The sequence below is a fragment of the Phyllobates terribilis genome, unplaced genomic scaffold (assembly GCF_046119375.1).
Source record: "Phyllobates terribilis strain yellow unplaced genomic scaffold, ASM4611937v1 Scaffold_1__5_contigs__length_1240528914, whole genome shotgun sequence".
In the NCBI taxonomy this organism is placed as follows: Eukaryota; Metazoa; Chordata; class Amphibia; order Anura; family Dendrobatidae; genus Phyllobates; species Phyllobates terribilis.
Genome location: NW_027362761.1, coordinates 235,105,066 through 235,121,331, shown reverse-complemented (window position 1 = coordinate 235,121,331; position 16,266 = coordinate 235,105,066). Strand labels below are relative to the sequence as shown.

Here is a 16,266-nt window from a genome sequence, read left to right as displayed (position 1 = left end):
ATGTGCAAATGTAACATCACCTAGAATAAAGTTTTGAGTTGAAAACTGTTTGATTTCAGTTTGTAATAACCTGCTAATGCTTATAATTTCAAAAATGACCATTTTTTTGTTCTTTATTAAAATGAAAAGGTTGAAAACTCTGCTGTGCATAATAATTTGGAACATGCATTTTGAGTGCAGTTTGAGTGTTTTATTTTTAAAAAAATATACTGTTATCATAGGCAGTTTGTACAAAAACCTTTCAATTGTACTCTAATAGTTATTTGACTGGAAAATTACAATGACTGCAATTCATATAGGTAATTTGGGAAAATCTGAGAAAATATTATTTGCATAATAATTTGGAACACAGTGTATATATATATATATATATATATATATATATATCAGTGCAGCAATAGAAAACTTATGACTATTTAAAAAGGGAGAGAAAAAAATGAAAACTGGCTGAGGGAAGGGCTCAACATCACCTGATGTATTTTAGGGCTTCTTTACTCTTTCCGAGTGACGTCCGTAATAAAAAAGCGTTGCACTCAGACCAATGTTATTTAATGGGGCAGTGTAGCTGAACGATTTTTTTCAAGAACTGAATCTGTGTGTGACGAAAAAAGCGCAGCATGCACTAGTTTCTTAAATGGGCCGGATGTCATGCCAGATGTCACTCGCCCATTCAAGTTTATGGCAACCCTAAAAAAAAAGGATTCCATGCATATAGAATCTGTCTTTTCCGGATCTTTTTTCCTATTCTTTAACATAGGAAACTGTAAATGGTCTTGTAAATTATTTATAGTTTTCTGGATTAAATCTTTTATGCGCTCGTGTGAACCTGGCCTTACAGTGCTTCGTGTCCTATAAGGCCACGCTCCAACGATGAGCTTTTGGTGCGTTTTTAACGCTGCATATTTTTCCTCCGTCAGAAACACAGCGTTTTACAGTTCCAGCAAAGTGGATGGGATTCATAGAAATCTTATGCCCATTGTGCTTTTTTTTTCAGTCTGCGTAAACTGACCTCAGTGCGTGTTTCAAATCCCGCAACATGTAAATTTCTCTTGTGCGTACGCTGAATTTTTTTGTGTTGAATTTCCCCACAGAATTGCATTAGGTGCGGAAATTGCACAGGTAAAAAATGCACATCTTTTAAGTGCGTTTCCGTGGCGGAAACACATCAAAAACTCATGTACTCCGCGCCTAAGCATATTAATAAAGTTTTGTCAAGCCCATTTACCAGGAAGTATCAAAAACAAAGCCGCTTTATTTAAAGCATGAAACACCAATAAGAGACAAAACTGCAGCGTCAAAAATGCATGTTGAAAAATCGCACACAAAAACGCAATAAAAAACAATGCAGAAATGGTACAGAAATTCTGCAACATCAAAAACTGCACAAAAACTCATTGTGGGAACGTAGCCTAAAGCGTTAAGGTCCACTACCATACAATTTTCTAAAATGTATATATGTGTCTAAGTTAAAGAATTTAGAACTATTTCTGCTTGTTTTCCACAGATGCCTGCTGTAATCCAAGGATCAACGTTTTTCATCGTCATACTAGGAAATAATTCACACAGTGCACATGACTACATAACGGTGAGTAATATGGAGTTGAAAACTTGTACATATTAAGGTTATTTTCAAATGTTCAGAGAGAGGAACAGCAGGGGACCAAAATTCTACTTCATGTATAGTTGAAATTTCCCAATGAAAATTCCATGAAGGACAAAAAAAACCCCAGAAACTTCATGTACAGTGCTTGCTGAGGATTGTAATAGCCATAGCATGTGTGGTTCATACCTGCATGTGGGCGGGACTCTTAAAATCACTTCACAAATTATTCTGAAAGGAAATCCATAGTGGAAAAAAGCTTTTTAGTGAATCCAGACTATGTAATGAACCTATGACATCTTTCAGAAACTACAAGTGAAGGAATAAGTATGCGAAAAGAAAAAAATCCAATCATTTAAGGTTAAGTTCCCACGATGATCTTTTGGTGAATTTTTGATGCTGTATATTTTTGCTGGATAAAAAACGCAGCGTCTTACAGTTCCAGCAAAGTGGATGGGATTTATAGAAATCTCATGCCCACTGTGCTTTTTTTGCGCTGACCAGGGATGCGTGTTTCAAATGTGCAACATGTCAATTTCTCTTGCAATCCAATTTTTTCCTCAGCAGCTATTAATCTTTTACAGGACCATTTACAGTTGCCTATGCTACATAATTGTAATGTATCTGTAAAAATCGGATGCCACATTGATGGTCTGTATGGCATCCGATTTTTTTCTCGCACTATACCGATTTCGGCAGCATGGTGTGATTTTTTTCCCATGCCGAATACAGCTGAGAAGAAATACACAGATCTACACTGCCTCATAGAATTACATTGGTCCAAGTGCAATCCCTTTTTTTCTCACATTGCATTAGTCCGAGTTATACGCCAGTGTGAGCGAGCCCAAAGTGAAAGAAACGCAAGTAACTTAACTTACATAATACAGTAGTGTTCAAAATAATAGCAGTCCAATATGACTAACCAGATTAATCTGTTTTTGGTATAAATTATATTACCACATGTCAAACAATTTACCAGTTGGTGCAGTAGATTCTAAGAAAACCAACAGACTCCACATTCATGATCTGCATGTTTTTTAGTCTGTGTATTTGAATAATTAATTGAAAGGAGTGTGTTCAAAATAATAGCAGTGCAGAGTTCAATTAGAGAGGTCAATCATTCTGTGAAGAAACAGGTGTGAATCAGGTGGCCCTTATTTAAGGGTGAAGCCATCACATGTTGTACATGCATTTCTCCTTGAAAACCTGAGAAATATGGGTCGTTCGAGACATTGTTCAGAAAAACAGCATACTTTGATTATAAAGTTGATTGGAGAGGATAAAACTTATAAATAAGTGCAGACAATGATAGGCTGTTCAGCTGAAATGATCTCAAATGCTTTAAAATGGAAAGCAAAACTAGAGAGACGTGGAAGAATACGGAAGACTACCATTCAAATGGATAGAAGAATAGCCAGAATGGCAAAGGCTCAGCCAATGATCAGCTCCAGGATGATCAAAGACAGTCTCAAGTTACCTGTGAGTACTGTGACAGTTAGAAGACGCCTGTGTGAAGCTAATCTCTTAGCAAGAAGTTCCCTGCAAAGTCACACTGTTAAAAAAAGACATGTACTGAAGCGGATACAATTTGCCAAAGAACACATCAACTGGACTAAAGAGAAATGGAGAAACATTTTGTGGACTGATGAAAGTAATATTGGTCTTTTTGGGTCCAAGGGCCACAGACAGTTCATCAGAACCCCAAACTCTGCATTCAAGCCACAGTACACTCTGAAGACAGTGAAGAATGGTGGCGCAAACATCATGATATGGGCATGTTTCTCTTACTATGGTGCCGGACCTATTTACTGCAAACCAGGGATCATGGACCAGTTTACATATATTAAAATACTTGAACAGGTCATGTTGCCTTACGCTGAAGAAGATATGCCCTTCAAATGGGTGTTTCAACAAGACAACGACCCTTAACACACCAGTAAATGAGCAAAATCTTGGTTCCAGGCCAACAAAATTGAGGTTATGGAGTGGCCAACCCAATCCCGGACCTTAATTCGATAGAACACTTGTGGGGTGACATAACAAAAGCCGTTTCTGAAGCAAAGCCAACAAATCTCATAAAATTGTAGGATGTAGTCAAAGCATCTAATTTGAGTTAGAAAACAGTGTGCTATGTCCCCAATGCATGGAAATAAAAACTAGTATAAAGATTTTGTGGTTAACTCATGTTTTGGAACACACTGCTATTATTTTGAACATACTGTAGGTGCAGAAATGGTGCAGAAAATCAGCAACATCAAAAACTCACTAAAAGCTAATCATGGGAACACAGGCTGATGCATAAACGATCGGATCGGCATGGCTGGATTAGGTAAGGCCAGACATTTGTAGGAAAAATGTAGGGCTCTTCAAGGGATTTTCTACGTTATCAATGTCAATGTCATAGTCAATGAGTCAGTTGTAAATAACAAAAGAAGTTGTAGTCACTCATTTAATCCTCCGCCACTCTCATGTAGGATATATAACACAACATATCTACAGCCAAGTAAGCAGAATACCAATTGGAGGACCGAAGGATTAAATGGGCGAATAAAACTTCTTTTGTTAATTTATTACTATTACTTGCATTGGATACATTTTTTAAAGAATAAGAAAAACCTTTTAATGTGAACAGAAGCTTAGGGCACATTCACACATTAATTTTTCTCATCTGTGTGCTGTCTATTTTTAAAATGGCCCATAGGCCCTGTTTCATCAAAGTGTAAAATCTGGAGTAACTCACTTTGAAAAGTTTAATCTTTTGTGTGTGCAATGCGTGGCTGTGCAATACTTTTATGACTTTTAAGGCTCATTCAGACATCAGTGACTTTTCATCAGTATTTGTATGCCAAAACCAGGAGTGACTCCAAATCACAGAACAGGTGTCAATCTTTCAATTATAGTTTCTCTCTGTATGTTCCACTCCTGGTTTTGGCATACAAGCACTGATGAAAAATCACTGATATCTGAATGAGCCCTTAGGCTGTTTGTCTACAATGAGTTTTTTGTGAGTTTTTGACACTGCGTATTTTTGCTGTGTCAATAACACTTACAGTTTCAGCAGTTTCAGTGCGTCCGGGGGAGAGGTCAGGATAAGTGAAGCTCTCACTAAACAGCAGCGACGGGAGGCTCGCTCACTGGCGCAGCAGAATACCGACGTGTTCTCAGAGCTACCGGGTAGGACTACAGTTCTCCAACATGACATTGTCACCGAACCTAGGGTAAGGGTGCGAATGAGACCGTACCGGGTACCAGAAGCCCGGAGGCAAGCCATCACTGCTGAGGTAAAACAGATGCTCCAGTTAGGCGTCATCGAGGAATCGCGGAGTGAGTGGGCTAGCCCCATCGTACTGATTCCGAAACCAGACGGATCGTTACGCTTCTGTAACGATTTCCGAAAACTAAATGAAGTGTCGAAGTTTGACCTTTATCCAATGCCCAGGGTGGATGAGCTGATTGAGAGACTGGGGCAGGCCCAGTACTTTACCACGCTCGATCTCACCAAGGGTTACTGTGAGGTACCTCTCACGAAATCAGCGAAGGAAAAGACCGCCTTCATAACTCCAGAGGGTCTTACCTTTTGGGTTACATGGGGCCCCTGCTACATTCCAGAGGTTGATGGACATAGTGCTCAAGCCTCATCAGGATTACACGTCCGCGTATCTAGATGATATTATCATCTTTAGCACCGACTGGCATACGCATCTATCCCAGGTACAAGCAGTACTGGATTCTCTCAGAGCCCAAAAAATGTGCTATAGGGCTAGAGGAAGCCCGATATTTGGGGTATGTGATTGGCCGAGGAGTTATCAAGCCCCAAATCAATAAAGTTGAGGCCATAAAAAATTGGCCTAAACCATCAAGTACAAAGTAGGTGAGGGCGTTCCTTGGCATCCTTGGTTTATACCTAATTTTGCTGGGAGAACGGCGGCCCTGACCGATCTTTTGAAAGGGAAAAAATGGGTAATTGTTCAGTGGAACACTCAGGCAGAAGAAGCCTTTCAGTCGATGAAGTTGGCCTTGTGTGGACAGCCGGTCCTCATTAGCCCCAACTTCAAGGAAACCTTCATTGTACAGACAGATGCCTCGGAGGTAGGCTCAGGGGCGGTATTGTCACAAAAAGTGAATGGTGAAGAGCACCCGGTCACCTACTTGAGTAGAAAACTTGTCCCGGCAGAGAAAAACTATAGCGTGGTAGAAAAAGAGTGTTAGACTATTAAGTGGGCCTTGGAATCGCTACGTTATTATTTACTCGGGCGTCAGTTCCGCTTGGTGACGGACCACTCACCCTTGGTATGGATGAGGAATGCCAAGGAGAGGAATGCGCGAGTCACCAGGTGGTTCCTGTCACTGCAAAATTTCAGTTTCTCTGTAGAACATCGCCCTGGGAAGTCGCAGGCAAACGCGGATGCCCTGTCCCGGGCACCCTGTATGGTGTCAAATGTTCAACCCCACAAGTTTGAACAGAGGGGGGGATATATGTGAGGCAGTGACCGGGATCGTATACGAGGGACGTTATATATCCCCCAGAATGTGTACAGAGACCTATTAAATCCATTAGAGTGCACTGCAGTCACAAACTCACATGCGGCAGCAATGCAGGAATGAAGGTGAGCATTGACCTGGTTAGGCTATCTGGCTAAGGCAGATTAAGTAAAACCCGGCAGGGCCTTCATTTCTTGGGGGAGGTTACAGGAAGGCAGTGGGGCGGCCTCCTCCCTCCAACCCGGGTTTTCCAGTGGCTCTTGCCACAGGTCCTTTAAAAACCCTGCACTAAGGATTAGTGTTGTTCTATGTTGGAACCTGCTAGGAGCATAGCAGGGAAGCTTGGTGGGCCTGTGAGGAGCTGAACCCAGGCCTGGGAAGGCTCTGCACCTGTCAGGCTCTGAGCGGCCCGATGCAGCCGTTCTCCACGGCAACCGTTGTTTAAGGATTCGTGTTAACCCGGCTGCGAACCGGAAGACTTTTCTGTTACCCGTGAGTTGCTGAATAAAGATGTTTATGTTGGACTTGCTTGGGTCACTGCCTCAGTTACAGCACGGTGTGAACACCGTCGCCTTACAGCATCTAAAACACATGTGATCCACAAATGATCAAAGTTTTGGCAAAGCCATTTACCAGGAACTATCAAAAGAAAGCAGCTTTGTTTAAAACATGACAATAATGACATACCAACAAGAGACAAAAAACGAGATAAAAATGCATGGAAAAAAATGTACTCAAAAATGCAATGAAAAAAACGCAAGGAACGTAATTTACATAATGGGTGCATATATGGTGCAGAAATTCTGCAACATCAAAAACTTATTGTGGGAATGTAGCCTTAGGCCATGTACACACATTCAATATTTGGTCAGTATTTCACATCTGCATTTTTCACCCAAAAGGTTTTGGCTTACAAATGCAAAAGTGATGACGTGCGTCTATTATACTTTTATTCTGGTTTTCTCCTGGTTTTGGCGTACAAATACTAAGATAAAATACTCACCAAATACTGAATGTGGCTTTAATGAATCAAGGACCTCTGACTCCAACACACACCCCTCATCAAGACCGATATGAACAATGCCGATCTTGATGAATCATGGCCAAAGCATTCAATGGAACTATTCATGCATGCAGTTTTTTTTATGAATCTGCATGTCTGTTTGGTTAAACTCAGTGCATATCATATTCTAAAATTGCCCATAGAAGTCAATAGTGATAAGTTTTCCATCTGGTTTGAAACGGGTCTACTGCTAAATAACAATAAAAAGGAAACATTGAGACATCATCCCTTCTTCAACTTCTAAAAACGAATGAGAAAACTGTGTACAAAACTGAAAGAAAATGAATGATACAGGTGAGAAAAATGGTCTTTTTTTTTAGGACAAAAATAACAGAAACTGATGTGTGAATGTGCCCTAACATATATGTATACACTGCATAGTTACTGACACAGTATGTATACACCGCATGGTCAGAGGAGCGTATGCAAAATCACCATAAAGAAAAAAATCCGACAATTTGTCATCCATATGTCCTATTTGTACATCTATATGTCATCCGTTTTTAATTAGACCATTTTAATAATAATAGGCCAAATACGGTTTCCTATCTTATTAATTGTAATGAATCCATGAAAACATGTGACATATCGATGGTAACCTATATGTGATTCGTATTTTGCGCAACCATTAATTTATAATGGGCGAGTCTGATCCGAAACACAGATCAAGTAGTGAATGCTGCGATTTCTTAGGCCCCCTCACACGTACTGGAAAAACGGTATCGGTGTTATCAGTATTGCATATGTGCGTGACATATGTACGTGTGCATCATCCATGTGGCATCCATGCTCCCTTTGTGTGCTGTCCGCTTAACACGTACCGGAATAAAATACCTTGCAGAAAATAATGATTTTTATGTGTCAAAGGTTTGCAAACTTTTCAAAGTGCCTTGTATGTTGACCTAATGTTACAACTATTAACCTAATAAATAAATAAATGAAAAAAACGATGTGGGGTTCCCCACATTTTTTATAACCAGCAAAGGTAAAGCAGACAGCTGTGAGCTGATATTATCAGGCTGGGAAGTTACCTGGTTATTGGGCTTTTCCCAGCCTAAATATACCAGCCCGCAGCCACAGCGGAAGTGGAGCATGACATTAGATGTGCCAATTCAGGCGCTTTGCCTTGGCTCTTCCCGATGCCCTGGTGTGTTGTCAATCAAGGGAATGGTAGTTGGTGTTGATGTCAGCTATGAATTGTCCAAAAACACACACACAAATGTACTTGTATTAAAAAAACACTGTTCTCCGTGAGACCTGGCGACTGTGAATAGCGGTGATGTCAGTAATGTTACTGCTCTTCACAGTCGCCGGGTCTCATGGAGCACAGCGTGTGCCAGGAGTGGCTGCGGCTAAAGCCGTTGGAGCCTCAGAACGAGACTTCATAGGCTCTGGACGACGGATTTGGGGAACATCGTGGGAAACGTTGGACCTGTGTGGAAACTTTTTTTTAGAATAAACTGGTGAACGAGGCACAGTGTCTTGTTTTTATTCCTCTCTTTATATGTTTTTCTGGTTTCCATTTGTGGACTACGTTCCATTCCCTAAACTAAGCTGAACCTGAGTGGGATTTTTTTTTTAATAAATTGGTGAACCAGGGAAAGAGTTGGGGAGTGTTTTTTAAATAAAGTACTTTTGTGTGTTTTTTTTCTTTTTAGTACTGGGTTAGTAATGGGGGTGTCTGATGCACCTTTCCATTACTAACACCAGGGCTTGATGTCAGCTGTGTTTTTGGACAATTCATAGCTGACATCAACCCCAACTACCATTAACTCGATTGCCAATGCACTAGGGCAATCGGGAAGAGCCAAGGCAAAGCGCCAGAATTGGAGTATATTATGTGATGCACCATTTCTGGGCGGCTGTGAGCTGGTATTTTTAGGCTGGGATGGGGCCAATAACCAGGGACCTCCCCAGCCTGATCATATCAGCTCACAGCTGTCTGCTTTACCTTTGCCGGTTAACGAAAATGGGGGGGTCCGCACATCATTCTTTTCAATTTATTTATTAGGTTAATACATGTAAAGTTCTACACACGCAAGGCACAAATTACATATCTCACGGATATCTATCTATCATCTATTTACCTCATATCTAATTATCTATCTCTATCTTTGCACATCTTTAACACATAATAATCTTTCATTTCTATTCTGCTATGTGTCACACGGATGACACACGAATGTCACACGTATGTCATCCGCGTGCACGTGTGCGGTAAGTATTGTCATCCTTGCTGCCGGAAAACAGACGGACATGTCTACAAGTGGGTCACACGGAAATACGGTGCATGTGAAAACACGGACATGTGCGCACCCCCATAGATTATAATGGGTGTGCGTGTGTACATGTCTCCAGCACGTGTGAAAACGGATGCCACACATACCAGAAACACGGATATGTGAAGGGAGCCTTACATGTAGATCATCAACTTGTGTGTAAAACCATTCATGTGAGCTACCACATTGATTTGCATCGGTCAATGTGCTGTCATTATGCTGTCCGATTTGCATACGGACAGCGCACAGACTTTTAATATGCTCGTCTGACCCCTAATGAGCCCTAAGTCATAAAGAGCTGAGAAAATGTTACAGCATGCAGGAAAGTGGTTTTGTAAGGTTTTAAGTGTGACTAATGCCATTTCTGCTGCAGTTTTACATTCTTCTTGTGGGTAAAGTTTGTTTAGTCTCTACTGTGCTAAAGCAGAACCTTAATGCTATGCATAACAAGAGCTGCATAAACAATGCTTTTTTTTCCAAAGCAAAAATACTTTAAATTAACACAGTGCAAAATCAAAATGTATTCGATGAGGCAACAATTATGGGTCAATTGATCCTTAATATCTTATGGACCGGGCAATTTTTCATTTTTACTATTTATTTATTTTTCGTCCAAGAGCCATTACTGTTATTTTTCCGTGAACATAGCCATTTGAGGGCTTGTTTTTTTGCATGACATACAGGTTTGATTAACAACATTTATTTTAACATTTACTTTTCATGGTGGAAAAAAAAATGAAAAAAAAATATGGCGGATTTGTTTGGTTTTTATGATGTTCACTATATTTTAAAAATGACATTGGAGCATGATTCTTCATTTAAAAACGATACTAAACTTATAAAAAAAAATTATATATTTGTTAAAAAAGTTCAGGACTTTGTAAAAAAAAAATGTAATTTATGTGATACATTTTCGAGACTTGTAACATGTTTTCTATTCTTCCGTCGATGGAGTAGTGCAAGGGTCTTTTTTTTTGCACGTCGTGCTAATGTTTTTATTGATACCATTTTGAGGTACATATGATTGCGTTTTATTACATTTTTTGGGGGAGGGTGGGATTGCAGTGACCTAATAACGACAATTCTGGTGTCGATTGTCATTTGTCACATGCGGTGAACGCAGAAATGGAAGTGTATATATATATATTTTTCTTGATTTTTTTTTTTTTTTCATTTTTAAATAGTCCCCACTAGGGTAAAGCATTGCAAAGCTTTGCACTGTTAAATTGATGATCTCCAATGAAGCCTAGCCATAGGCTGGATTTTTTATGAGATATTACATGGCAAATACGGATGCCTTCAGAAGGTTTCTGGCTGTCATGGCAACATATTGGCACCCTGTGATCACATTATATGGGGTGCTGATCGCCAACTGAAGTCATGACTGCCATGTTGAAGCCTCTTAAATGCCGCTGTCATGTTTGACAATGGCATTTAAGAAATAAAACTGATGGCATTGGCGCTACCTCCATCAGTTACTGTCGGGTACCGGCTATGTAACACAGCTGGCACCTGAGCTGCATGTAACTGTTATTTTTCTACTGTGCCACCCTTGCTTTCACTATGCTAAAGTGATTGAAAAGTGTACGTTCTTGTACATTAGGAAATAAAAAATTTGGGGAGCTGCTAGGCTAAGTGATGTTAGAAGCTTAACTCTGTACTGTCTCTTTCCTAGTTTTAAGTTGACGCATTCCATTCTGACATCAGTACTTCTTTTGATATATTTCCTATCCCCAAACTGTATTTTACCTGTGTTAAAAGTTGCCAATCCGCCGATTGGTGCAGGAATGCCCTGACCAGGCATCAACAAGGGTGTGAGCCTCTGGATTTGAGGGGACACTGTGGCAGGACTCTGGAAGTTGAGAATCTGTGAGGCTGGTTTGCTTTCAGAAACAGGAGCTGCTCCTCCACTGGGGTGAGTGTCCCGGTAGCGACTTTCTTCCTTTAGTTGCTGCTGTATTGATACTCGCAGTCTTGCAATATGTGGTCTGGAGAATATGTGGGCACGGCATAGAATGGTAGGCCCATATTTTACATTACAGTGGGTACATTCTGTAGGTGAAGGTCCATCATTTGTAGAGCCCGAACCAACCAAACCCTGTAATTTGGCTTTCTTTTCTTTGGCTCTGGCATTCTGGAACCACACTTGAACAACTCTCTTTTGGAGCCCAATTTCTCCCCCTAGGCAGTCACACTCTTGCATGCTTGGAGTACGATATTCAGCATAACAGGCCTTGAGTATTCGTAACTGCAAACTACTCATCTGGGTACGATAACGTCTTGCTCCAGAAGAACCCAACAATCCTTCAGAATTTAAAGCTCCTTTACCAGGACTAGATGGGCCGGGATCTGAGCAAGATGAATCACTTATGTCTCCACCTTGTGGACTGTGCATAAGTGATTCCATAATTTTTGGAAAATCTACACATTTTTGGCTGTTAATACTTTGGATCTCCAGAGTTTGGTTTTCAGTAGTCTGCTGTTCTGAAGTTGTGAATTTAGAAGAATCAGACATCTCAGAAAATGGTGTTGTTAGTGTTTTTTCAGGTTCAGCAGATTGCCCTCCTGATGACTGGGCAGAAACTTGCTGACTTGCTGAGGTATGCAACTTAACTTCTGGGGTTGAAGACATTATAATTGTTGGTGCAGGCTTCGCTGTGAATGAAGCCAATAGTAAACCTTGTGAAGGTTGAGAAGTACTAACAAAGCTAGAGAGTACATGGGCTGGATTAACAAGACCAGTAAATGTTTGGTTTGGACTCACTAAAGCAGATAAAGCTTGAGGTGGGTTCACATAGCCAGGCAGAGCCTGAGAATTGGCAAGATTAGTTAGAGCTTGTGAAGGATTAACTAAACTAGGTAAAACTTGTGTGGCATTAATTATTCCTGAAAGTGCCTGGCTTGGATTGACCAGAGGTTTTGTAACTGGAGTTGTAACACTGCAAGAAGCTGGCGGTTTTGGCAGTATTGAAGAACATGAAGTCTGCACGGTAGATAAGCCTGTTTTTGCTGGTAACTGGGGCGCCACTGAGCTTGGTGGAGCACTGTAATAGAAATTTATTCCATCCTTTTTTGATCCTTCATTTGGAGAATCATCTTGCTGCTTGGGAGTGGAAACAGATGATGGTATTCCACCTCGGTATTGACCTTTACGTTCACGAGCTCTTGTATTCTGAAACCAAACTTGAACGACTCTCTTCTTTAAGCCAACTTCAAGAGATATGCGTTCTAGAGTGCTTCTTGTGGGGTTAGAATCTTGCAGATACCACCGATGTAAAATATCAAGCTGTTCCGGTAATATCGTGGTCCTTAAACGTTTGTCTCTGGGAGGTTCATCTCCCCCTTCACTTCCAGTTGGGGACAGGCTTTCTTCTTCATGTTTTCTTTTTCTGGGACAGGCCACCTCACCTGTCCCAACAGGGATAAGAAGAGATAGATCCATTAGTGGTGCTGAGAGATGACCACTGTTGGGTAATAATTTTCCTTGTTTCTGATCACATGAACTTGTAAGGTTGCATGGTTCATTTTGTTCTGCAGGCTGGTCAATTTCATCAGACTGAGTATTTCCTTCATTCATAATGGGTGAACTAATACGTCCTTTTGTTACTGGAGTTATGGGTTCTTGTTCCTCTACATCATCACTTTGCTCATTTTCTTGCTTTTCTGGCTCAATTTTTAATGTGTTCTCTTGGTTGTCAACAAAGTCAGTCATAGGCTCTTCTTTTAGTTTATTTTTTTCTGACTCCTCTTCATTTTCTTGTAACTCAGCCGTTTCTTCAGTGTGATCATTATAACAATTTTTGAGATGATGGATCAGTTGAAAAATACAAGGAAGAGTAATACCACATTTTCGACAAGGTGGTATTTTACTATTGGCAGCAGGGCGTTCCCCTGGTTGACCAAGGTGAAGAGGTGGTGAAGGAGAGGTCCCAGTTTCTACAGCATGTTTTCTTGCTTTCTGACGAGCATTTTGAAACCATACAACAACCACTCTTCCTGAAAGGCCCAACAACTCGGACAAGTGTTCTACCTCGCTATCTCTAGGGTATGCACTGGATTCAAAGAAGCTGTTTAGGGCCTGGGTCTGAAATTCTGAGAATTTTGTCCGTGAGAAACGACGATGACCCAATCGATCAAATCGTATGCTTTCCTCTGTTTCTTCCTCCTGATTCTCGTGGACAATATTTTCTTTTTGCTTGTACCAGTGTCTGATAGTTGCAGGGGGCAGCCCAGTTTTATTAGCTACCCACAAGATTTGCTCTTCAAGCAAAGGCCCTGGAAAGTCAAAAAGACTTTGCAGGAAACTGAGCTGCTCAATTGTAACACCATGGTCAAGTGTAATTTCTTGTTGCTCCAACTCTTTTGCACAATGAGAAAGCTGTGAAGTAACAGAAAAGTCAAGTGGAGTAACCGATGATCCTGTTAAATCAGAGTTAGGTCCTAAAGGGTTGTGACTGTCATAGGAACGACGAAAATTTGCAGCATAGCGACTCAATGCTTCAAAAGGGAGTAAGCGCTGGTGCATATGCTCTTCATGTGTTTTCAGAATTAGTCTGTTTGAGAAAAGTTTACCACAAGTACCACACTGTAACTTTTCAGTTGAACAAGGAGTAGGTGATGTATCAAGTGGAGGAGCAGGAGGTCGTGGCTGAGGTTGAACCTGGGAAGTAATTGGCTGTCTTCCTTCGTTGTATTGTGTGACTAACTCAAAGCCAAAATTTTCTAACAAAGCTCGTGCTGCAGACCCTGTAGGATCTCCAGAATCCTTGGAAGAAGCATCTGGATTCTGTGAAGCATTTGTCTCTCCAGTGGCTGCATCACGTTCATCCAACACTTTTTCATCCTTTTCACTTGCTTGTCTAGGAGTTGCACTTGGTTGATCACCTTCATCTTTGATAGGCGGAGGCTGCTGGGCACCTCCAAAGGGCAGTAAAGGAACTGAACTCCCATCTCCACTGACTTGGAGTTCTTGAAGGTAGAATGGAAGAAGAAGTTGCTGCTGTTGACGCTGGAGTTTCAAAAGAGCTTCAGGTATCAGTGGAAATGAGGGAAGAAGTGATGGTGCAAAAAGTGGAGAAGGCTGGACAAGTGGCGGTTGCCTAGATAAATCCATTGAAAGGGGCACAGATGGAGGGGCAACTGTAGTAGGCAGTAGTGGAACTCCCATGCATGGTCCAAGTTGCTGTTGTCTCTTCTTAGTACATTCAATTCCTTGAACATCTGTTGTCTCTCCTTTGCTATCAGTAATAGTTTCACTTTTAATTCCAGAGTCTCTTTGAGGCTTTTCAGAGGATATTTTTGCAGGGTCCAGCTTTGAGCTTCTAGAGCGGGTCTGGTGGAGAACAGAGCGCATGTGAATTTCTAATGTTGAGCTTTGGTTGTATGATACGTGGCACACTGTGCATTTGTAAGGTTTGTCTTGTCCTGTCTGTACACCATGTCCAGTGGTTCCTACTCCAGACTCATTTCTGGTGGAAAGGGAAGGGTCAAGAGAGGCTTTACGCACTTTGTGCAAATGAGATACTGAATTGTAATGTACAAGCAGAATATTTTTTTGGGTAAAAGACTCCTTGCAAACGATACATTTATGAGGCCTTGATGGATCCATAAACTTGTCCATAGCAAAGTTGGCGGTCTTTCGATAAGTAGATTGTTGAGGCTGAGCAATTGTGTTTTCCTGAGAGCCCTTTCTATCCTCCTGCTCCACAATATCTACTTCACGGCCACGACCTTCACATGCTTGCTGAATATCAGATGGGCTGAGCTCAGGATGATCCTTCTCCAAGTGTGTTCTTAAGTCTTGAGAATTCTCAGAAGTCAGTGGACATAAGGGGCATGCAGTTTCATCTTGTGCTTTCTCATTATCTGCTACAGTGTCAACAGCATCAACATGGTTTGTGGAAAGGTCTCCAGGAGATTCTGGAGGGGAGGATTCTGTAACTTCACCTGTGCAAATAGCAAAATATACAATTAAACAACAGCTAGTATTATCTGCATAATTTATCAATTAAAAGCACAAATAATAATCAAGGATCTTGAGACTAAACTGAAGCAAGAAAAAGGCATATTATTAGAATGGATAGCAGTGCAGTTAAAAATATATCATCTGGATTTTTACTTGTGGCTATGAGAAACAATTTCACAATTTTCCTTTAAAGGGAATCTGTCACAATCCCATCTGAAAGCAACGTGAAATGAGGCAGAGACAATGATTCCAGCGTTCTATCACTTACAGGGCTGCTTTTATTTTAATAAAATCCCATTTTTTTCTGCAGATCTAGCAATTCTCTGAATGTTGAGCTGTTTAATTTGCCCACACCACTGATTGCCAGCTTTTTGTGTACACTGTGCATAGGCGGAAAGCTGCCAATCAGTGGTGGGGGCGGCGTTATACAGAGTTCATGAATATGGAGGACTAGAGGTTTACTAGCCTGATAATAAAAAACAGAGATTTTATCAAAACTAGAGCAAGTTGCCCAATAAGTTATATATTGCTGGAATCAGAGTTTCTGTCGCTACATTATGCTTCTTTCAGATGAGGTGGCAAAAAAATCTGGTGACAGATTCCCTTTAATGACACACCATGATTCCTAGTGGATAAAAGTTCAACATGGACATGAAAATATGCAAAGATGAGGTTAGAAAACTCACTAGAAGTTGCGCTCTCTGTGACAGGCTGGTCAGATTCCTCTATCACTCTCAAAGGAATAATTCTGGTCCTAAAACTTATATTAACTTTTTGTGCCTGAAAAACATAACAAAGTTTACAGAACAACCAGAGACATACATATAGGCTCTTTCATCCTAATGCAACATCAATAACACCCCTAACATCTCCCACC

At 40.8% G+C, this 16,266-nt stretch overlaps 1 protein-coding gene across 1 annotated transcript in view; it reads right to left on the bottom strand.

Annotated features, from left to right (window-relative positions):
- Positions 1–16,266, bottom strand: part of ZFHX2 (zinc finger homeobox 2) — a 104,166-nt gene that overhangs the window by 16,313 nt on the left and 71,587 nt on the right. Inside the window, exons 8-9 of the mRNA XM_073671074.1 lie at positions 16,076–16,169; positions 11,174–15,370 (exon numbers count right to left, since the gene is read on the bottom strand). Coding sequence (XP_073527175.1) covers positions 11,174–15,370; positions 16,076–16,169 — 4,291 coding nt within the window. The remainder of the gene's footprint in view (positions 1–11,173; positions 15,371–16,075; positions 16,170–16,266) is intronic.